We start from the raw sequence: 24,056 nt of genomic DNA, 5'->3' as shown, positions 1-24,056 counted from the left end.
AGATACCTCCTTTTTCAGCCCAAGAGGAGGCTGTGGCTCTAGTGGAATGGGCTTTAACGGCTCCAGGGCTGGGTTTGCCCTGTATCACATAGCAACACTCAATGGTGGATCTGATCCATCTAGCTATGGAGGATTTAGATAGCTTCTTCCCTTTATTTCTTCCTGGAACTGTATTAGGAGATTATTATCCTTCTAAACGCTTTGGTAGACTCAAGATATTGAATGACAGTATTTCTAACGTCTAATAGATGCATTTTATCGCTTGACCCTGCAATTTCGGACCCAGTGATAGAGGGTAGGAATATTTCCTGGTCCCGGTGGAAGGATGAGACCACCTTAGGGAGGAAACCTGGGTCGAGCATCAGACGAATGTGATCTTCGTTGATTTGGAGATATGGTTCCTTGCAGGAATGGGCTTGAAGTTCTCCAATACGTCTGGCTGAGGTTATTGCTATCAGGAAAGCAGCTTTTCGGGAAAGGTGCTTTAAAGAAATATCTGACAGCGGTACAAAGGGAGGTTTTGTTAAACCATCTAGAACGATGTTTAGGTCCCAAGTTGGAGCCCTAGATTTTAGAGTGGGTCTTAATCTGGTTGCTGTTCTGATGAATCTCCTGACCCATCTGTGATTGGCTAGGCTGCAGTCGTAGAAGGTGCTGAGAGCAGATATTTGTACTTTCAGGGTACTAGGTCTCAATCCTAATTCCAAGCCATTCTGAAGGAAGTCTAGAATTTTATTGATGGGAGGAGAGGAGGTGTCCGGGTGATCCACCCCTAACCAAGAGCAGTATTTTTTCCAGATTTTTAGGTAGATGGAAGATGTAACTTTTTTCCTACTGGCCCTGAGTGTGAGAATCACTCTATCTGAAAGGCCCTTACTTTTTAAGGTCTCGCTCTCAGGATCCAAACGGCTAGTCTGAATATTTTTGGGTCGGGATGTAGAAGAGGGCCCTGGACTAGCATGTCTCTCTGAAAGGGGATCTCCCAAGGATCTTCCAGCGACAGTTGTTTCAGAGTAGAAAACCAACTCCTCTTTGGCCATAGGGGGGCTATCAGGATGAGAGTGGTTGGTTTTCCTAGGAACTTCTGGATGACTCGAGGTATTAGAGGTATTGGAGGAAATGCGTATGCTAGTTTCCATCTCCAGTGTATTGACAGGGCGCCTATTGCCCAAGGTCTGTCCTCTAGATTTAGGGAGCAAAATAGCTCTACCTGAGCATTTCGTCTGAAAGCGAATAAGTCTATTTCGGGCTGACCCCATCTTTCGGATATCTTCTGGAAGATTTCCCTGTTCTCCTGAATCTATTCTTTCTCTGCTCAGGTAGTCTGCCACTGTGTTTTCGCATCCTTTTAAGTGGACAGTGGAGAGCGACAAGGTGTTCTTTTCTGCCCAAGAGAAGATTCTTTTTGCCACTCCTCCAAGAAAGTGTGACTTTGTCCCTCCTTGGTGCCTCAAATATGCCACCGTTGTGGTATTGTCAGATAGTATCTTTAAGTGTTGACCCTTTAACAGGTCTTCTCCTTTTGTTATCGCCTCGAGGACAGCGTACAGTTCTCTGTAATTGGATGACCTTCATTTTATGTCTTGTGGCCAAGTACCTTGCAGCAGATGGTCTCCTATTTTGGCTCCCCAGCCCTCGAGACTTGCATCCGTTATTACCTGAACGGCCGGATGGATCCGCCACTGTAGACCTCCAACTAGTCTTCTTTTTTCCCTCCACCAATTGAGATCCGTTTTCACAGACTGTGGTATCCAAATTCTTCTGTCTTTACCTGTTTTCCATCCCATTCTCTTGGAATCCAACTTTTGATTATCCTCGTGCAGCTTTGGCACCAGGGGACCGAGGGTATGCAGGCGGTTAGGCTTCCTAGTAAACTCATGGCTTTACTGATGGAGCATCTGTGAGAACTCTGAAACATCCTGATTTTCTCTATCAGTGCTGCTGTTTTGTCCTGATGAAGAAAGGTTTTTAGTAAGGTTGAGTCCAGTTCTACACCTAGGAACCTTATTCTTCTGGATGGAATAAGTGTGGATTTCTTTATGTTTATAATCCAACCAAGAATTCTTAGAATCTCTGAAAACCTTTGAGTTGCGGATAGGTTTTATACTTCTGTTCTGCCCAGAATTAGGAAATCGTCGAGGTATGGGATAATTGTTATACCCTCTTGGCGGAGATAAGCCACCATCTCTACCACGATCTTTGTAAAAATTCTGGGTGCCGAGGAGATGCCGAAAGGAAGGGCGACGTACTGAAAGTGGTGGATCAAACCGTCCACCCCCTTCAGTTCGAACCGTAAATATTTTTGAGAGAGATGATGAATAGGGATATGGTAATATGCGTCTTTGAGATCGATTGACGACATAAACGCCCCTTTTTGGATCAGAGGAATTGTGGATAAGATGGTTTCCATCCTGAACTTCCTGTACAGAATGGATCTGTTTAGGCTTTACATTTTTTATGGTTCGAAAGGACTGGTCTGGTTTTTTTTTACTAGAAAGAGGTTGGAATAGAATCCTCTCCTCTCTTCTAGTACTGGGACCTTTTGAATTACGCCTAGATCTAGAAGGTCTCGGACACCCTGCCATATCTTTGGAAGTTCTGTTCTGGGCCGAGATACAGAATCTTCTTGGGGGGACTGATGTGAATTCTATCTTGTAACCCTGGGAGATTACGTTTAGAACCCAGGGATTTGAGGCGATTTGTTCCCATGAAGATAGAAAACCCATCAGTCTGCCCCCTACTCTGGCGTCATTGTTGTTTGGTCTGTCTGTTTTGGGGATTGAGGATGAAGCCTCCCCCTCTTCCCCCTTTAGGGTAGCTCCATCTGCCGGTCTTTCCTTTACCCCAGTAAGATCTTTGTTGGGGCTGAAACTGATGAAAGGGCTTCTTTTTAGTTTCGTTATCTTCCGGGAAACCGTTTTTCTTATCAGCTGCTCTTTCTAGAATTTTATCTAGAGTGGGCCTGTAAACAAATTCCCATGAAGATGGGATAGAGCAGAGCTTGGCTTTGGATGCTTTGTCCCCTGACCAGCCTTTCATCCATAGTGCCCGCCTGAACTGCATTAGAGAGAGCAGCGTCTTTGGCTGAAAAACGGATGGATTCCGCGTTAGCTGCTGTGGCGGATCGAAGGAGTGAGATAGAATCCCTAATCTCTTCTCTGAAAGTTTTATTTTTTAGGTGTTCGTCGAGTTCCCCATGTCATATATACATGGCCCTGGCTACGGATGTTGCTGCAATATTTGTTTTAACTCCGAACATTGCTGACTCCCAGGATCTTTTCAGGAGCCCATCCGCTTTTCGATCCATCGGATCACCCAGCTGAGAGGAGTCCTCAAAAGGTAGAGCGGTTCTCTTTACCACCTTGGCTACCTGTATGTCAACCTTAGGGGTCTCATTAAATAATTTGCATTCCGTTGGGTCAAAGCAGAGTCTATTTCTAAACTCTTTGGGGACCCCTAGCCTCTTCTCTGGATCCGACCACTCTTCCATGATCATTTCCCGTATGTTTTCGTTTATAGGAAGTTTTTGATCTAAGACCCCCGAACATTTCGTCTTGGACAGTACGGGGCTTAGGGGTATCCTCAATTTCCATTGTGGACTTAACAGCCCTTAGTAATTCCTACTAAGGGCTGACATAGTGGCCAAAGAAGATTTAATCTCGCCCAAAATGAAAGATTTCATTTCTGTTAGAATATCTGGTTGTTCTTCTTCCCACATTTCTGCCGTGCAGGATCTGCACAGCCTTTTTTTTGTAATTTTCAGGGAGCCTTTTGGAACACGCATTGCATTTTAGGAGTCTCACTTTAGATTTAGACTCTTTAGTGCCCTGGAAGTGAGAGAGCAACCAGATATACCACAATTAGCATCTGAACTTTAAGAGAATAGATTTTGAAATATTCACGGTACTGATGGCCGAAAGATCGGTGGCTTCCTCTCGGGTAGTAGGTGCTTCAGACATCGTGGTGCTTGCAGGTGAGGGCTGCTGGAACCGCGATTATTTTAAATTACTGCCGGCGTCTGACATCATTCAGCTGCGCCCACAGGTCATCGGCGTGTGCCGGCGTCGCACCAGTCTTCTTTAAGCTCCATGCGCCGCACGGCCTGCCTCCTAAAAAGCGCTCCATGCGCCACACCTACTCCCCCAGCCGGTCACATGACAAACAGTGAAGGAGGATGCCAAGCGCAGTGCGTGAGGCACCCTCGTGAAGCCGGCACCCCAGACTGCTTCCCGGATAGAAGGAAGGAGGTCCAGAGGTAAGAAAGGACAGCAGGCCTCAGCATAAGCCGAGACGAGGGTCCTTGTTGCTCCATGCTGTCCACCCTTAGCCCATGCCTCGGGAGGACAGCAGGAGATTCCTGAAAGAGAATAAAGTTACTACCCCCCTGATTGGAGGGCTCTCTCCACATGTTGGCCCCTGTAGGGGCAGGAAAGCACTGAGGAGGTGGAGGGGTGTGGGGAATTTAAACTCTCTTCATATGTTCCTGCCCCTACAGAGGTCAAGGGTCAATCTCATTGTGGGCCGTCATGGTGGATGAAATGGAAATAACAAATTTGACAGGCTGTTTGTTGTCACCGCCAACCATGCGTTTACCCATAGCCATTTAATAGCCATTTATGTCACTATCACTTTAAGATTTATTGCTGTCCTAGCATTAAAGAGCTTTAAACTAGTTATGTACAGTCCTAGGGACCCCACAACTTTTCAGGGCAATCTGAGCACTTTTGATTCAGTTCAAATTTATACAGTGCTGCCCATAATTATTCATACTCCTGGCAAATTTTGACTTAAAGTTACTTTTATTCAACCACCAAGTAATTTTTTGACGGGGAATGACATAGGTGTCTCCCAAAAGATAATAATACGATGTTACAGGAAGCATTATTGTGGGGAAAAAAAACATGTCTCAGCTTTTATTTACATTTTAGCAAAAAGTGTCCAGTTCAAAATTATTCATACCCTTCTCAATAATCAATAAAAAAGCCTTTATTGGCTATTACAGCAATCAAACGCTTCCTATAATTGCAGACCAGCTTTTTGCATGTCTCCACAGGTATTTTTGCCCATTCATCTTTAGCAATGAGCTCCAAATCTTTCAGGTTGGAGGGTCTTCTTGCCATCACCCTGATCTTTAGCTCCCAGCTCCCTCCACAGATTCTCAATTGGATTCAAGTCTGGACTCTGGCTGGGCCACTCCAAAACGTTAATGTTGTTGTCTGCTAACCATTTCTTCACCATTTTTGCTGTGTGTTTTGGGTCATTGTCATGCTGAAATGTCCACTAGTGCCCAAGGCCAAGTTTCTCTGCAGACTGCCTGATGTTGTCGTTGAGAATCCTCATGTATTGCTCTTATATCACGATGCCGTTTACAGTGATTAGGTTCCCTGGTCCATTGGCTGAAAAACACCCCCAAAGCATTAGGTTCCCACCACCATGTTTGACAGTGGGGATAGTGTTCTTTGGGTTGAAGGCTTCTCCTTTTTTTTACGCCAAATGAAGAAAACATCATTGTGGCCAAACAATTCAATTTTTGTTTCATCTGACCATAACACAGAAGACCAGAAGTCTCCTTCTTTGTCCAGATGCGCTTTTGCAAAGGCCAAGCGAGTTTTTGTGTGCCTGGTCTGCATCCGTGGAACCCAGCAGTGTGGATTGTCTGCCTTGAGACATTGCCACCAGCAGAGCCCAGATTCACCAGGGTGGCCTTGGTGGTGATCCTTGGATTCTTTTTCACCTCTCTAACTATCCTCCTGGCCAGCACAGGTGTCACTTTTGGCTTCCGACCATGTCCTCTGAGATTTTTCACAGTGCGGAACATCTTGTATTTTTTGCTCAAATGTAAATAAAAGCTGAGAAATGGTTTTTTTCCACAATAATGCCTCTTGTACATCGTCTTATTATCTTTTGGGAGACACCGATGTCATTTCCCGTCAAAAAATTACTTGCTGGTTGAATAAAAGTAACTTTAACCCCTTAAGGACCAGGCTCATTTTCACCTTAAGGACCAGGCCATTTTTTGCAAATCTGACCAGTGTCACTTTAAGTGCTCATAACTTTAAAACGCTTCGACTTACCCAGGCCGTTCTGAGATTGTTTTTTCGTCACATATTGTACTTCATGACACTGCTAAAATTGGGTCAAAAAAGTTAATTTTTTTGCATAAAAAAATACATTTTTTACCAAAAATTTTGAAAAATTAGCAAATTTCAAAGTTTCAGTTTCTCTACTTCTGTAATACATAGTAATACCCCCAAAAATTGTGATGACTTTACATTCCCCATATGTCTACTTCATGTTTGTAGCATTTTGGGAATGATATTTTATTTTTTGGGGATGTTACAAGGCTTAGAAGTTTAGAAGCAAATTTTGAAATTTTTGAGAAATCTTCAAAATCCCACTTTTTATGGACCAGTTCAGGTTTGCAGTCATATTGTGAGGCTTAGATAATAGAAACCTCCCAAAAATGACCCCATTCTAGAAACTACACCCCTCAAGGTATTCAAAACTGTTTTTTCAAACTTTATTAACCCTTTAGGTCTTCCACAAGAGTTGATGGCAGATGGAGAAACAATTTTGAAATTTCTATTTTTTGGAAAATTTTCCAATATAATCAATTTTTTCCAGGAGTAAAACAAGGGTTAACTGCCAAACAACACTCAAAATGGGTTGCCCTGATTCTGTAGTTTGCAGAAACACCCCATATGTGGTTGTAAACTACTGTTTGGCCGAACGGTAGCACATAGAAGGAGGGGAACACCATATGGGTTTTGGAAGGCAGATTTTGCAGGACTGGTTTTGTTTATACCATGTCCCATTTGAAGCCCCCTGTTGCACCCCTAGAATAGAAATTTCAAAAAAGTGACTCCATCTAAGAAAGTACACCCCTCAAGGTATTCAAAACTGGGTTTACAAACTTTGTTAACCCTTTAGGTGTTCCACAAGAGTTAATGGCAGATGGAGAAACAATTTTGAAATTTCTATTTTTTGGAAAATTTTCCAATATAATCAATTTTTTCCAGGAGTAAAACAAGGGTTAACTGCCAAACAACACTCAAAATGGGTTGCCCTGATTCTGTAGTTTACAGAAACACCCCATATGTGGTCGTAAACTACTATTTGGCCGAACGGGAGCACATAGAAGGAGGGGAACACCATATGGGTTTTGGAAGGCAGATTTTGCTGGACTGGTTTTGTTTATACCATGTCCCATTTGAAGCCCCCTGTTGCACCCCTAGAATAGAAATTTCAAAAAAGTGACTCCATCTAAGAAAGTACACCCCTCAAGGTATTCAAAACTGGGTTTACAAACTTTGTTAACCCTTTAGGTGTTCCACAAGAGTTAATGGCAGATGGAGAAACAATTTTGAAATTTCTATTTTTTGGAAAATTTTCCAATATAATCAATTTTTTCCAGGAGTAAAACAAGGGTTAACTGCCAAACAACACTCAAAATGGGTTGCCCTGATTCTGTAGTTTGCAAAAACACCCCATATGTGGTCGTAAACTACTGTTTGGCCGAACGGTAGCACATAGAAGGAGGGGAACACCATATGGGTTTTGGAAGGCAGATTTTGCAGGACTGGTTTTGTTTATACCATGTCCCATTTGAAGCCCCCTGTTGCACCCCTAGAATAGAAATTTCAAAAAAGTGACTCCATCTAAGAAAGTACACCCCTCAAGGTATTCAAAACTGGGTTTACAAACTTTGTTAACCCTTTAGGTGTTCCACAAGAGTTAATGGCAGATGGAGAAACAATTTTGAAATTTCTATTTTTTGGAAACTTTTCCAATATAATCAATTTTTTCCAGGAGTAAAACAAGGGTTAACTGCCAAACAACACTCAAAATGGGTTGCCCTGATTCTGTAGTTTGCAAAAACACCCCATATGTGGTTGTAAACTACTGTTTGGCCGAACGGTAGCACATAGAAGGAGGGGAACACCATATGGGTTTTGGAAGGCAGATTTTGCAGGACTGGTTTTGTTTATACCATGTCCCATTTGAAGCCCCCTGTTGCACCCCTAGAATAGAAATTTCAAAAAAGTGACTCCATCTAAGAAAGTACACCCCTCAAGGTATTCAAAACTGGGTTTACAAACTTTGTTAACCCTTTAGGTGTTCCACAAGAGTTAATGGCAGATGGAGAAACAATTTAGAAATTTCTATTTTTTGGAAAATTTTCCAATATAATCAGTTTTTTCCAGGAGTAAAACAAGGGTTAACTGCCAAACAAAACTCAAAATGGGTTGCCCTGATTCTGTAGTTTGCAAAAACACCCCAAATGTGGTCGTAAACTACTGTTTGGCTAAACGGCAGGACATAGAAGAAGGGGAACGCCATACGGTTTTTGGAAGGCAGATTTTGCTGGACTGGTTTATTTACACCATGTACCCTTTCAAGCCCCCTGATGCACCCCTAGAGTAGAAACTCCATAAAAGTGACCCCATCTAGGAAACTACGGGATAAGGTGGTTGTTGTTTTGGGACAATTTTTGGGGTAAATTAGATTTTTGGTTGCTCTATATTACTCTTTTTTGAGGCAATGTAACAAAAAAATTTAATTCTAAAATTGTTTCTACATTCGCTATTTAGTTTTGTGGAACACCTAAAGGGTTAACATAGTTTGTAAAGTAATTTTTGAATACCTTGAGGGGTGTAGTTTCTTAGATGGGGTCACTTTTTTGGAGTTTCTAGTCTAGGCTACATCAGGGGGGGCTTCTAATGGGACATGGTGTAAAAAAAAAAAACTGTCCATCAAAATCTGCCTTCAAGAAACGGTATGGAGTTCCTTTCGTTCTATGCCCTGCCGTGCGGCTATATAGCCATTTACGACCACATATGGGGTGTTTCTGCAAACTACAGAATTGGGGCAATAAATGTTTAGTTTTGTTTGGCTGTTAACCCTTGCTTTATTACCGGCAAAATGGATTTAAATTTAAATTTTGCCCAAAAATAGGTGTTTTGGCACCGTTTTTATTTTATATTTTTAACACCGTTCATCCGAGGCGTTTGGTAAAAAGTTATTTTTATAGCGACGACTTTTACGCACGCGACGATGCCCAATATGTATGGCTCTCAGACTTTGGAGACACTAAGCAGGCATCCTAAAACTACGGCCCTCCAGATGTTGTAAAACTACAATTCCCACCATGCCCTGATGATGGCTGTAGGTTGTCTGGGCATGCTGGGAGTTATAGTTTTACAACATCTGGAGGGCCGCAGTTTGAGGATGCCTGCACTAAAACTAATATTTTTTGGGGAAAGAAAATTTGTTTTCGTGTCTCCAAAGTCTGAGAGCCATAGTGTTTTATGTTCTCTAGTGAACTGTTGGGGATTATAAAAATTTAGTACTCCATGGAAGTGTGATACTCCCTGAAGCAATCGATAATGCAGAGGCCCGGATGATCGGGGCACGTGTCACATTGAGTTGTGGTGTCCTTCCGTATCCCCCTCTTGTGACACACTCTGCACTTTTTTTGGGTTCGTCCCTTCTTTCCAGTATGGGGGACCACACCTGGAAAGTGTTGGCCAGGGACGATCCGGGCGCCTCCAGTTCCCGAGGTACTCCGGCCTGCTCTTTCCCGGTCCGAAAAGATCAGGTCTTTGAGGACTGCCTCATAGAATTGGAGGAATGTCCCTGTGCTGCCAGCGCTTCGGGATAGTACAAAAGAGTTGTACATGGCAACCTGCACCATGTAGACCGCAACTTTTTTGTACCATGCCCGGGTTTTGCGCATGGCGTTATATGGCGTGAGGACTTGATCAGAGAGATCAACTCCTCCCATATACCGATTGTAGTCGACGATACAATCGGGCTTGAGGACCGTTGCCGCGGTACCTCGCACAGGGACTGGGGTGGTGCTGTTACCGTGGATTGTGGACAGCATAAGGACATCCCTCTTGTCCTTATACCTGACCAGCAACAGGTTTCCACTGGTAAGTGCACGGGTCTCACCCCTGGGGATAGGTACCTGGAGGGGGTAGGCAGGGAGGCCGCGTTGATTTTTCCGCACGGTCCCACAAGCGAACGTGGATCTGGCGGCAAGGGACCTGAACAAGGGAATGCTGGTATAAAAGTTGTCCACGTACAAGTGGTAACCCTTATCCAGCAGTGGGTACATAAGGTCCCACACGAGTTTCCCGGTAACACCCAGAGTGGGGGGACATTCTGGTGGTTGAATCCGGGAATCTCGCCCCTCGTACACACGAAATTTGTAAGTGTACCCTGAGGTACTCTCACAAATTTTGTATAGCTTCACGCCATACCTCGCCCGCTTTGTGGGAATGTATTGGCGGAAACTGAGTCTCCCCTTGAACGCAACGAGAGACTCATCAACCGCGACCTCCCTTCCAGGTACGTAGGCCTGCTGAAATGTGGCCCCAAAGTGATCGATGACCGGCCGTATCTTGTACAGCCGGTCATAGGCAGGATCACCTCGGGGTGGACATGCTGCATTATCGGAATAATGCAGACATTTCCGGATGGCCTCAAACCGGTGACGTATCATGACCATACTGTACAGTGGGGTCTGGTACAGGACGTCCCCACTCCAGTATTGCCTGACACTGGGTTTTTGGACTAGACCCATATGCAGCACGAGGCCCCAAAATGTCCTCATTTCGGCTGCACTGACCGGCGTCCAGCCACCGGGTCTAGCCAAAACTGAGCCTGGGTTTTGAGCGACGAACTGTTGGGCGTACAGATTCGTCTGCTCCACCATCAAATTCACCAGTGGGTTACTGAAAAAAAAACTAAAAAAGTCTATTTCAGTAAACCCCACTGTGGGAATCTGGCTCAAAGTCCACTGGGGGACACCAGCTAAGTTCATCGGCAGGGGGCTCCGGTGAACTTATTTGGTGGGCCGGGAAACCAGTACGAACCCCAGGGCGGCTCGTACTAGGGTGGGCCACAGGATCCCTAGCATGTGTGGCCCCTGGCTCCGCCTGGCGGCGTCTCCGCTGCCTTGGTGGCTCATCGTCATCCGATGATGATGAGGAGGATGCGGATGACAAAAGGAACGTGGGGTCATCCTCATCCTCACTGGGGCTCTCAGAGTCGGAGGCAATCTGGGCATATGCCTCCTCGGCCGAGAACACCCGGCGGGCCATGGGTGTGTGTGTGCGTGTGTATGTGCGTGCGTGTAAACCTTTATTCTATGTGCGTGTGTGTGGGGGCACGGGTGTTCACGTACTAAAAAGTCCAGGCAAAAAAAAGTGTTAGAAAAAAAAAAAAAAAAAAGTTCAAACTTGCTGATCTGCGGTTCAACGCTGATCAGCGGTCGGTGGGGTGGTGGGGCGGGCGATGCGCTAACAGTGGACGGACGCTAAAAAGTGCCGGCCAGTCAGCGCACGCAGAAAAAAAAAAAAAGTGGTGGTGGGGGAAGGGTCTGGTGGTGGGGGGAGGGGGTTGGTGGGGGGGATGGGGCTGGTGGTGGGGGGTATGCGGGGGGGGCAAGTGGCAGGGGGGGTCTGGGGTCTGAAAGTTGAAAAAAAAAAGTTTGGAATAAATGTGCTTTTTTTTTTTTTTTTTCTAACTTTTCCCTTCTATCCCTGCCTAAAGGTGCCTCTCCCTCACTGACCCTAACCTACCTGGGTGGCGATGGGTGCAGGAGGGTGATGGATGCCGATTTAGGGGGACACAGGAGCTGGTGCTGGACGATGCTGCACGGTCAGGGTGCTGGACAGGAAGAGGAGGGGAGAGAGGAGCGCAGGAAGTTTGAATCTCGCGCCTCTCTCCCCTGCACCAATCAGCACCCTGGACAGCGGCGTTCAGCACCAGGGCCAGCTCCGCCTCTGCAAATCCTCGGACTGCGATTGGTGGTGTAAAATTACGCCACCGATCGCAGTCTTTTTCTGGTTCATCGGGTCACAGGACACCCGAATGGACCGGAAACGCAGAAAACCGCAGGTCTGAATTGACCTGCGGTTTTCTGCGATCGCCGATACGGGGGGGTCCAATGACCCCCCCCTGCGTTGTTACGGGATGCCGGCTGAATGATTTCAGCCGAAATCCCGTTTCGATTAACCCCCGCGGCGCCGGAATTCAGATTTTAAGTCAGGACGTACCGGTACGTCCTCGGTCCTTAAGGACTCGGGAAATAGGGCGTACCGGTACGTCCTCGGTCCTTAAGGGGTTAAGTCCAAATTTGCCAGGGGTATGGATAATTATGGGCAGCACTGTATGTAATGCCATTATACTAATTTATTTTGGCTTTAATGTAATTGATGATATTCTTAACTTGGTGTAAATAGCTTTTTATAGGTGGCCACTTCTACGGGGTCACATTATTTTTGTGTGTTTTTAATGTACATTTTTCTTCATCCTTTTTAGGTGCGCACATGTTGCTTATGTATCCTTATTTCCTACTTTGCTCTCATAAAAGTGAATTGTGTTTTGTCCTTGACTAACTCAACTTTAAATGTTGTATGTAACAAATAATTTAGTCTGCATTATTATAACTATGAGTTGCTTTTGATCTTTTCAGGATCCATGGGTTAAATGAACGCATTTCTGTGGAGGGCTTAGAGCAGCTTACGCAGTTCTACTATCAACTGATCCAGAATGCTGACTTTGATAAAGTTCCCGTTGCTCATCGAGCCACCCATGAGCTATAATGATGATTAGTCTAGCAGTTAGTAAACAGTCCAGAATACTTGAATGGTTGGCGGTATTATTGTCCAGAATACTTGTATTGTTGGCGGTATTATTGTGCAGAATACTTGAATGGTTGGCTGTATTATTGGGTGGTTATTTTTGTTAAATTGTATTTTAAAATGTAATTTGTTGACCAGAAATAGGAAGTGTTTAATGAGGTGTCAATAAACGTGTTTGAAGTGAAGACTACTAATGACTACTAAGTCTGAGATGACTGATGCACTGTGAAAGTACAACCTTTGCCTGAAAAATAAGTATAGAAATAACTACCTTGTTTTCAGGTTGGAAAGGCGAGTCCTCAATATAACTAACTATTGTTTTTAATGACAATTTTACACTAGTGTAATATAGCTGCCTGCAGAAGTAGATTCAGAGCCGCATGCAGGATATGCAAAGCCTTCCCCAAAGAGGTATAGTAGTACCCTTTTAGGTATGTTCACATGGCAAATTATCCATGTGCACTTCGGTACCTATTCCGTGCCAAAATCCATGTGAAATTCACCTAATCCTCCTCCAGTTGTTGTTAAACTGACTCTTATGTGAAATGTGCAGCTCAGGAATAAATATCATATCACAACATGGAGAGGAAACCACAGTGGGTGGCCACATGCAGATTAGTGTTGGGCGCGAATATTCGAAATGCAAATTTTAATTGCGAATATCGCCACTTTGAGAATTAGCAAAGATTTAGAATATAGTGCTATGTATTCGTGAATATTCTAGATTTTTTTTCATCTGATCCCATGATTCCTCCCTGCTTCTTGCTTGTGGGCCAATGAGAAGGCTGCAATGCTTAGCAACACCCCTAGCAACCAATAGGAAAGTTCCCTACCCCTTACTATATAAGAAACTCCCCAGCAGACATTTTCTGCAGTTTTTGCAGTTCTAAGAGAGACAGCAGTGTCATTGCTGTGCTCTGTGCTTTGCTGTAACATTACATTAGATAGTTAGCATATATATATATATATATATATATATATATATATTACATATATATTTATATTACAGATAGTTAGGAGATAGAGATAGTCAGTGTAGGTTAGATCCAGTGCAGGGTGTTAGGTAGTGTGTTAGGTTCTGCTGTCCATACGTACATGCTACAGACATAGTGCTGTGATGTCACAAGTTCAGAACAATACTTAGTGCACCAATCTACCAGGAAAGGTTAAAAGACCTTAATATGTATAGCTTGGAAGAAAGACGAGACAGAGGGGATATGATAGAAACTTTTAAATACATAAAGAGAATCAACTCGGTAAAGGAGGAGAGCATATTTAAAAGAAGAAAAACTACCACAAGAGGACACAGTTTTAAATTAGAGGGGCAAAGGTTTAAAAGTAATATAAGGAAGTATTACTTTACTGAGAGAGTAGTGGATGCATGGAATAGCCTTCCTGCAGAAGTGGTAGCTGCAAATACAGTGAAGGAGTTTAAGCATGCATGGGATAGGCATAAGGCTATCCTTCATATAAGATAGGGCCAGGGGCTATCCATAGTATTCAGTATATTGGGCAGACTAGATGGGCCAAATGGTTCTTATCTGCCGACACATTCTATGTTTCTATGTTTCTATGTTTCAATCAGTAAGGTTTCTTGCACACAAACGTTTTTTTTTTCCCGTTCAGTTTTTTGCGTACAGTATATGGAACCATTCATTTCAATAGATTCGCAAAAAAAACGGAAGGCACTCCGTATGCCTTCCGTTTCCGTATTTAAATTTTTTTGTTTTAAAGATAGAACATGTCGTATTATTGTCCGCATAACAGACAAGGATAGTACTGCTGTTCCATTCTGCAAACCCTCATGCGTATTTTTTGCAGACTGCAAAATACTGAAAAAGCCATACGGTCGTGTGCAAGAGGTCTAATATGTACTCAGACCTGCTAAAATGTGAACTTACACGTATTGTGTCAAAATATGCGCATTATTAATTGCCGATTTGAGCAATCGCAAATATATTGGAGCACTCTATCTGCATATAAAGCTATTGTAATGTTCTGCAGTGCCAACCATTTTCTCCAGTCTCAGGAAACTTCTAGCAGCTTGAAAAATGTAGCAAAAGTGGCCCACGCCTGTATTGCGTACGCAATCCGCGGATATTACATTGCCAATTTTCGCAATCAGGAAAATAATGGCAACTTTGCGAATTTATGACGAACATTCGCGAAATATCGCGAATTCGAATATTGCCCCTACCGCTCATCACTAATGCAGATTAGTCCCATTGAATGGGGCTAAATCTATATGTGGATCCACTGCATGAAAAATTTAAATTTTTTAACAGAAATGCAGGGGTCAGATTGTGTGCTAGATTTTTCCAACAAAAAAATACAGTTTGTCTGCACACACCCTTAGGCCGAATGCACACGGCCGTGGATTCCTGCTGAGAGCAGGAGCGCACGGTGTCATTGGTTGCTATGATGCCGTGCGCTTCCTGCTGCCGCCGCAGTACGGTAACACACTGGTATAGATCATACGTGTGCATTCAGCCTTAGAAGGCTGACAACAACTCTAAAATGCTTAGGCATGTGCTATACTTGTTAGCATTTTTCTGATTCAATTCTGCCAAAGCATTTATTTGAATATTCATTAAAAAATTTTACATTATTTCAAGTTTGAATTTATGAAGGCAGAGACGAGGTTAATTTAGCTTAACACTGATTTATTTGAATGCCTTAGGCCACAGTCTCAGACGAGTGAGTTCACTGCGAGAAACACGCTGTATGTCACTGATTTCTCATTTTGAACTCTGCCGCTATGACAGAATCGCAGAATATTATAATGATTTATAATGCTGTGTGTCCCTGCCAAACCTGGGATCTATGGCAGTATTCTGACAAATGCCGTCAGTACAGTTCAGTAGATCTGAGGTCTGGCAGGGACTTGCAGCATTATAAATCATTCTAATGCTCTGTGATCCTGTTAGGTCCCTTTCACACGGGCGAGTATTCTGCTCGGGTGCAATGCGTGATGTGAACGCATTGCACCCGCACTGAATCTGGACCCATTAATTTCTATGGGGCTGTGCACACGAGCGGTGATTTTAACGCATCACTTATGCGTTGCATGAAAATCGCAGCATGTTCTATATTGTGCGTTGCGGTGCGATAATCCACGCAACACAGGCCCCATAGAAGTGAATGGGGCTGCGTGCAAATCGCAAGCATCTGCAAGCAAGTGCGGATGTGGTGCGATTTTCACGCACCGTTGCTAGGAGACGATCGGGATGGAGACCCGATCATTTTATTATTTTCCCTTATAACATGGTTATAAGGGAAAATAATAGCATTCTGAATACACAATGCATAGTAAAATAGCGCTGGAGGGGTTGAAAAAAAATAAACACATTTTTAACTCACCTTAATCCACTTGCTCGCGCAGCCGGCATCTCTCCTGTCTCTTTCTTTGCTGATTGCAGTCAAAGGACCTGTAGTGACGTCACTCCAGTCATCATATGATCCATCACCATGGTAAAAGATCATGTGACGGACCATGTGATGACCGGAGTGACGTCACCACAGGTCCTTTGACTGCAATCAGCAAAGAAAGAGACAGGAGAGATGCAGGCTACGCGAGCAAGTGGATTAAGGTGAGTTAAAATTTTTTTTACTATTTTTTAACTCCTCCAGCGCTATTGTACTATGCATTCTGTATTCAGAATGCTATTATTTTCCCTTATAACCATGTAATAAGGGAAAACAATACAATCTACAGAAGCCCGATCCCAAACCTGAACTTCTGTGAAGTAGTTCGGGTTTGGGCACCAAACATGCCGCTTTTTCTCACGCACATGTTCCCGCAACGCCCCTGTGAAACCAGCCTTAGAGGAGCAGAGTTAAGGACGACAAATTATACTCACACGAGCAGCATGTTTCTCTCAGTGAACTCGCTTGTCTGAGATTAGCCTCGGGGTGCTCTTACCTGTGCAGTTTGATCCTCAGGTACAGCACCTTGGTTGTCACTAATTACCAGGCTCCATCTGGATTTGCCACTTTTAACATAGGTGCAGTTCAGGTGTGGCCCAGTAAAAATGCATATGTTTTAAAAAATATATTTTTTTTGTGAATGCTGTTTTGAAGATAAGCTAATAGTTAAAATTATTTTTGTGAAATTTTGTAACTCAAAAGCCCAATAAATAAAGATAATATTGAATAGAAAATAATTAAACATCTTTTTGTATTTTGTTTTCTCTGCTTGTAATAGAATTAGAATGTAAATGCCAATAATACATTTATATTTACCCACACATCAAACTGAAGCAGAAACCAGGGCAGAACTAGAGGTGGCCATATACATTAGGAGTGAGAAACAATCTAATGTGGCTGGGGCTATCTCGACTCTCCCAGCAGAAGATGTGTGTGTGTATGGGGAGAGGGGGTTGGAGGTGAAGGGTTCAACATACCCGATCCTTTGTTCTGCAAAGGGTACTCCGGTTTCATAATGAAATGTTTTTTTATTTCTCCAGATTTCCCCAAACACAACGTACACTAATGAGCTAAAGGGTAACAATATTTTGAACTTTTGACTTTCAGGCTCCATATCCACCATCCACTACAGCTTCGAAAGTGAGACTACAATCATTTTATAGACAACCATCTTGGCTATCTCATACATAAATTGGATTTGCAACTATTTAGCGTATTATTAGTTATACAGATTCTACTGTTTTGCTCCTGGTGGTGGAACAATCTTTTTCTTCTTGTATACTACCAATTACAACCTGTTCTCACATTCCCTAATAGCTCAGTGTGTTTATTAGGTTGATTCCCAAGCAAAAGGTCACTGGTTCAAATTGAGGAGCAGCCATGAAGATGATTTCACAAGAAAAGAGAAACAGTACCATCCAGCTCATCGGTAGCAGTATCTTGGCCCAAAAAATTGCCAAACTGCATTATGTGAGTGCCATGACAGTTGGAAGAATACGAAATGAAGTCCGTCCATCCATTCCAAAGCCAAGAGGTGGGCGTCCACGCAAAATATCGGCGTCAACATTTCGGCTCATGACAAGGTCTATCGGTTTTGGCGCAACAAACACAGCAGTGGAGGTGGCTTGTATGCTTCGTAATAGTGAGATCACAGACTTCCATGCAAGCACCATGCGACACCTATTATACAAGTCTGGAATGGTGGCCTGAAAAAAGGTGAAGAAGCCCCGACTTCGATATCCTCATAAGAATCTTTGGCTCAAGTTTGCAAAAAAGTACTAACAGTGGAAGATTGAAAACGGGTGATTTGGAGCGATGAGATTAAAGTTAATAGACTGGGCTCTGATGGGTGCAAATGGGTCTGGGAGAAACAATCCGTTTGACTATAATAGGGGCAGTGCGGAGTTCCGGCGGAGGCACGCCAGCGCATGGCGAGAGGCTGCCGAAATAAATGTCGGACATGTAGTTTAATTCCAGCAGCCTCTAACCGTGCCTCCGCCGGAACTCCGCCCCGCCCCCATTATAGTCAATGGAGACGGATCGGCAGTAAGGGGGCACACGGTCACTAGTGGCAGAATGGATCCGGCAGGCTGTTCACTCAACGGAACAGCCTGCCGGAGGTCAGTGCCGCTAGTGTGAAAGTAGCCTTAGAGATGATCCAGCATAAATGCCAGCTGTTGACCAGATAAACGTATGCAGTAGTATTTGTCCAGCCAAAACACTGCATTTATGTCAAAAAATGGGCAGATCCCATTATCGTCAAAAGGGATCTTGCAGTGATCTATTAAATTCGGCAATGCTGGATCCGGTGAACGCCGGCAGGCTGTTCTCTGCCGGAACAGGCTACCGGAAATAGTCACCGGAGATGTGAACATGGCCTAACAGGATACAAAGTATGCAAAGTAACCTAATGTTGATACAGCAAAGCGGACGAGAGTGGGGAAGTGGATATGAAAAATTCCACTGTATATTTTCTTGTGAATTTATATTATACAGGTGCTTTTTATTATAGGTAAAAAGAATTAAAAAAATGTAAATATAAAATAATATTTAATAAACAAAAATGAATAATTACATTAATTCTGTCATGTGACCTACTGTTTGTTACGGATCAGCGGGTGTGAACCCACTGTACCACTGGCTGGCTATACTCTGGAGGGGCGTGTCTAAGCAACTACCTGGTTTTCACTAGAGCCTTTGGTGGTGAGGATAGACTTGAGCCATTAGGGTAGTTGCCAGGGACAATCCCCAAGTCAGTAGCAGCTGGTCCGGGCGGACCAGGAGATACCTGAGTAGGTACCAGAAGTACAAGCATAGTCAGCTGGGCAGAGACATTACCAGGAGCAACGGTGCAGGACCAAAGAGATGTGGTCAGACAGGCAATAGGTGTCACGGTCCTGGTGTAGTTTGCCGTGACACGTCTGCCGTGCATGTAGTTGCCTGGGGCAACGTGTTGTTTCTGCATGTGTGTGTACTGCTCCTGTTTCCTGGCCTCTCCCCAGTCTGGTGGTTATGGGGTTAAGGTGTGGATCTGGGTGTGGTCTCATAGCTCTACTTATCCTGTTGCTGTGAGATTGAGGTCACTTGTGTTCCAGCCTTGGTTGGTGCTGGAGCCTTGCTCCTTTCCTGGATAATCCATCTGTCCAGTGCGAGGGCCCCCTAGTTTGACATCAATGGCAACTGCATGCATGGCAGATGTGTCACAGCAAACTACACCAGGACCGAGACACTGAGACCACACCCAGATCCACACCTTAACCCCATAACCACCAGACTGGGGAGAGGCCAGGAAACAGGAGCAGTACACACGCAAAAACAACACTTTGCCCCAGGCAACTGCATGCACGGCAGACATGTCAAGGCAAACTACACCAGGAACGAAGTATGAATCAAGAGCAAACAAGAGTATCAGGAACCAGCAAACTCAAGGACCCTGACACTGCTGTATCAAAAAATCTCCACACAAATGCATGATCTTGGTCAAAGAGTGGACGAGATGGAGACCAAAACAGATGAAATAATAGATACTCTGGATGCTGATAAAACACGTCTAGATGATGAAAAGAGATGAAACTGGCACAACTAGAACTGAAATTAGAAGACCTAGGAAATCGCTGAAGACGGGCTAATCTTCATGTTAGAGGTTTCCCACAGAAGATTGTGGTCTTAAAATACACGGCTCTAAACCTATTCCACGCTCTACTACCACAAACTGATACTCAGAATTTATGTATAGATCACATACATAGAGCGCTGGCTACACCATGAAACCCATCCTTGCCCTGTGATGTCATCCTTAAATTACACTACCGTAAAGCTAGGTACATGCTCCTTGCTATCGCACGGAATATCTTACCCTTACCAGGAATGAACTCTACTGTTCAACTATTTGCTGATCTTGCCCCATCCATGCTAGAGCTCAGACGACAGCTACGACCCGTTACGTTGCCCCTACATAAGATACAGATTCAATATCGCTGGGGCTTCCCTTTTCAGCTGTCAGTCCAAGTTGAAGGCAAAGACCACAGTATTCGGTCCTTGGAAGAGGGGCAGGAAGCACTCCGACTAGCAAACATACCGATGGACTCTCATCCACAGTCCAGTTCACAAGCCCCTCTTCCTCTGGGAGAACAAATGACAGCCGCAACGTTCTACCTTGACCAGACAAACTACTTAAAATCACTAGACTGATAAGTATTATCTGTATTAAAAGCTCACGAGAGTGGTCTCATATTTCAGGAACTTAAAGGGGTTCTCCGGGCTAACCCTAAATTTGGGGCATAATTCTAACCTGTGGAGGGAAGAATGTTGGTCTGGTACTTACCTTCCACAGCACACCCCTTTCAAAGATTCGCCTCCCGGTCACATGACTGCTCCTGTCGGGCTTTCTGGTCTCCCGGTAAGTCTCTGTCTTCTTCTCTTCCTTTCTTAAGGCAGGAGACGGATCGTCATGAATGACGTCACTGCCTCCTGCAAAAGGCCGGCCGTCTTCACTCACTGCGCAAGCGCACTAGGATTCTATGTGACTGATTGCTATGCTGTGGATATCACTGGGGGCACTGACTGGCACAGTGGATGGCACATTGGGGCAATGAGGATGGCACATGGGGGCACCTTTTTTACTGGGGCACTGTGAATGGCCCATGGGGCACTTTGGATGGCAATGGGATCACTATTGATGGCACATGGGGGCACTAGTTGTCACTGGAGATCTGTGGATGGCACATTGGGGCCATGTGGATGGCACATAGGGGGACTGGATGTCACTGGGGTACTGTGGATGGCACATGGGGCACACTGGATGGCACTGTTATAGGTCACTCTAGATGTCATTGTTATGGGGGCGCTATGGATGTCACTGTTATGGGGGCACTGTGGATGTCACTGTTATGGATGCACTGTGAATGTCACTGTTATGGGGGGACTGTGAATGTCACTGTTATGGGGGCACTGTGAATGTCACTGTTATGGGGGCACTGCGAATGTCACTGTTATAGGCGCTCAGTATGAGTGATAGGGCTCAGGCACACAACTGTATCGGCTTTTTGCGGTCTGCAGTTGCGGATCCACTAAATAAAGATACTGTCCGTGTGCTAATCAGATTTTTTTTTTTGCAGTCCCATTGAGTTATATGGGTTTTCGATCTGCATTTTCAGGAGCAGAATGGGACATGTTATATCTGTCACAGAACTGACACACGGATATGAAAAGCACAGGGACGTCATCAGTGTACTTTCCACATCCATATGTCAATTCCAGAAAATATAGAATATGTCCTAGCCTGGTCCTCAAATTCATAGAACTCAATGGGACTGCAAAAAATGTGGATCGCAAAATGGATACAGTTGTGTGCATAAGGGTTTAGATACACAGCTCAGCAGGCAGTATGGCACACAACAGGCACATACCTGATAGGAGACAGAGTGAGAAGTAGATTCCTGTCTGGGTGTATGCAGCAGGCAGAGCAGTGGGGGGAGGGGGGGGGGGTGTCCAGCCTGTGACTCATCACTGTGCAGTGCAGCCAAAACTGTGTATCAATAAAGTTATGTATTCAACAAAACAAGAAGGGGAGAAAGTAAACAGATCTACCAGGATAATCTATAGTTTTCCCGGGGGGAAAGAAAGCTCAGACATGAAAAACAGCTATTGGGGCATATGGAAGGTAAGGGGTGTTAGGAGCACAGGAAAATAAGTTTGATTTTGGGACTGGACAACCCCCTCTTACGGACACAGGACGTACCTGTACGCCCTGATGTCCGAGTCCTTAAAGGGGTTATCCGACTTAAAAAAATATGTTAGGGCTGCTTTATACATCATTAAAGATACATTTCTAATGTACTCACTTTATTGATTTTGCGCTGTTTCCACACTGCTGATTTGGGTCATGTGACCCCCGACGTCATCAACCCTTCTCTGGCACTGACGTCTCGTTTACAAGCTTCTCCCTGCTTGAGGGAGTGGCCCAGCTCTGTAAATGAGACGTCAGAGCCTTTGGTGCCCGCCCCCTCTCTCCGGCTGCCACGATCTCATTAGCATGTCAATAGAGCAGCAGCGCTATCATTACCATACACAGGGCTGACTGTGCAAAACAGAAGCTCCTGTGTTGCACTGAAAGAGTGTACAGGAGAGCTCTGATTAGGAAAGGGTTACCCAGGTGCTGCCAGTCACTGTATTGCTGTGATCCAGGAGCAGGAATGAAGGACAAGCAGCTCAGCCAATAAAAGGGAAAAGGCAAGTCAGGACAGCCAATCAGATGGAAGACCCACCCTCCCTGCTGTTTACACTGGAGAGTAAAGACATGTGCTTCTGCCTGGGCTCTTAGGTTTCCCAGGAAGAGGAAGGTGGGGGACACTGCATTGTGTATATTGTGTGTATGGAGGGGTGGGGGACACTGCATTGTGTGTATGGAGGGGTGGGGGACACTGCATTGTGTGTATGGAGGGGTGGGGGACACTGCATTGTGTGAATAGAGGGGTAGGGGGACACTGCATTGTGTGTATGGGGTGGGGATGACTGCATTGTGTATATTGTGTGTATGGGGTGGTGGAGGGGGACACTGCATTGTGTGTATGGAGGGAAGGGGGACACTGCATTGTGTATATTGTGTGTATGGATGGGTGGGGGACACTGCATTGTGTATATTGTGTGTATGGAGGGGTGGGGGACACTGCCTTGTGTATATTGTGTGTATGGGGTGGTGGAGGGGGACACTGCATTGTGTATATTGTGTGTATGGAGGGAAGGGGGACACTGCATTGTGTATATTGTGTGTATGGAGGGTGGGGGACACTGCATTGTGTATATTGTGTGTATGGAGGGGTGGGGGACACTGCATTGTGTATATTGTGTGTATGGAGGGGTGGGGGACACTGCATTGTGTATATTGTGTGTATGGAGGGGTGGGGGACACTGCCTTGTGTATATTGTGTGTATGGAGGGGTGGGGGACACTGCCTTGTGTATATTGTGTGTACGGAGGAGTGGGGGACACTGCATTGTGTATATTGTGTGTATGGAGGGGTGGGGGAACACTGTATTGTGTATATTGTGTGTACGGAGTGGTGGGGGACACTGCATTGTGTGTATGGAGTGGGGGTGACTGCATTGTGTGTATGGGGTGGGGGAGGGGGACCCTGTATTGTGTGTACGGAGGGGTGGGGGACACTGCATTGTGTGTATGGAGGGGTGGGGGACACGGCATTGTGTATGGGGGGAGGGGGGACCGTAAATACATAGTATATAGTCAACATAGATATGGCTGTAATATAGCTTAGATAGATATAGGTGTCATATTTGACACCTATATCTATCTAAGCTATATTAGATACATACAGCTTAGATACACAGAGCTGCCTCAGAGCTTAGATACACAGAGCTGCCATAGAGCTTAGATACACAGAGCTGCCATAGAGCTTAGATACACAGAGCTGCCATAGAGCTTAGATACACAGAGCTGCCATAGAGCTTAGATACACAGAGCTGCCATAGAGCTTAGATACACAGAGCTGCCATATAGCTTAGATACACAGAGCTGCCATATAGCTTAGATACATAGAACTTAGATACACAGAGCTGCCATAGAGCTTAGATACACAGAGCTGCCATAGAGCTTAGATACACAGAGCTGCCATAGAGCTTAGATACACAGAGCTGCCATAGAGCTTAGATACACAGAGCTGCCATATAGCTTAGATAGATAGAGCTGCCATATAGCTTAGATACATAGAGCCTGTGTTTCTGCAATGTGACAGGATGATCTGTCTGTGTGAGCTAGGAGATGATCATGTGACTGGTTTATGCAAAGTTAGGATGTGCAGAGCAGGGTGAGGGGAAGGTCAGATTGTTCACGCCCACAAATATTCATGAGGCAGAGCTCAGGCTTTGTTGGTATACACCCCCACAGCATGTACTTCAGCATGTAAAGAAAGCAATGACAGAACCATGAAAAGGTGTACATATGGGTTTTAACTTGATGAAA

At 44.7% G+C, this 24,056-nt stretch overlaps 1 protein-coding gene and 1 long non-coding RNA gene across 4 annotated transcripts in view; one reads left to right on the top strand and one right to left on the bottom strand.

Moving 5' to 3' along the window:
• The window catches only part of LOC122933447 (N-fatty-acyl-amino acid synthase/hydrolase PM20D1-like), a 146,598-nt gene extending 133,755 nt beyond the window's left edge, over nt 1-12,843 (top strand). For all 3 annotated transcript variants that reach the window (XM_044288445.1, XM_044288446.1, XM_044288444.1), the window contains one exon: nt 12,485-12,843. In XM_044288445.1, coding sequence (XP_044144380.1) covers nt 12,485-12,614 — 130 coding nt within the window. In that variant the 3' untranslated portion in view covers nt 12,615-12,843. The remainder of the gene's footprint in view (nt 1-12,484) is intronic.
• Nucleotides 1-22,014, bottom strand: part of LOC122933448 — an 83,051-nt gene extending 61,037 nt beyond the window's left edge. The window contains exon 1 of the long non-coding RNA XR_006388439.1: nt 21,923-22,014. This is a non-coding gene — a long non-coding RNA (uncharacterized LOC122933448). The remainder of the gene's footprint in view (nt 1-21,922) is intronic.
• Between the last annotated feature and the right edge of the window lie 2,042 nt (nt 22,015-24,056).

Source organism: Bufo gargarizans, chromosome 3 (assembly GCF_014858855.1).
Source record: "Bufo gargarizans isolate SCDJY-AF-19 chromosome 3, ASM1485885v1, whole genome shotgun sequence".
NCBI classification, from domain to species: Eukaryota; Metazoa; Chordata; class Amphibia; order Anura; family Bufonidae; genus Bufo; species Bufo gargarizans.
The sequence above is the reverse complement of the archived record's forward strand: the minus strand, read 5'-3'. Positions and strand labels throughout refer to the sequence as shown.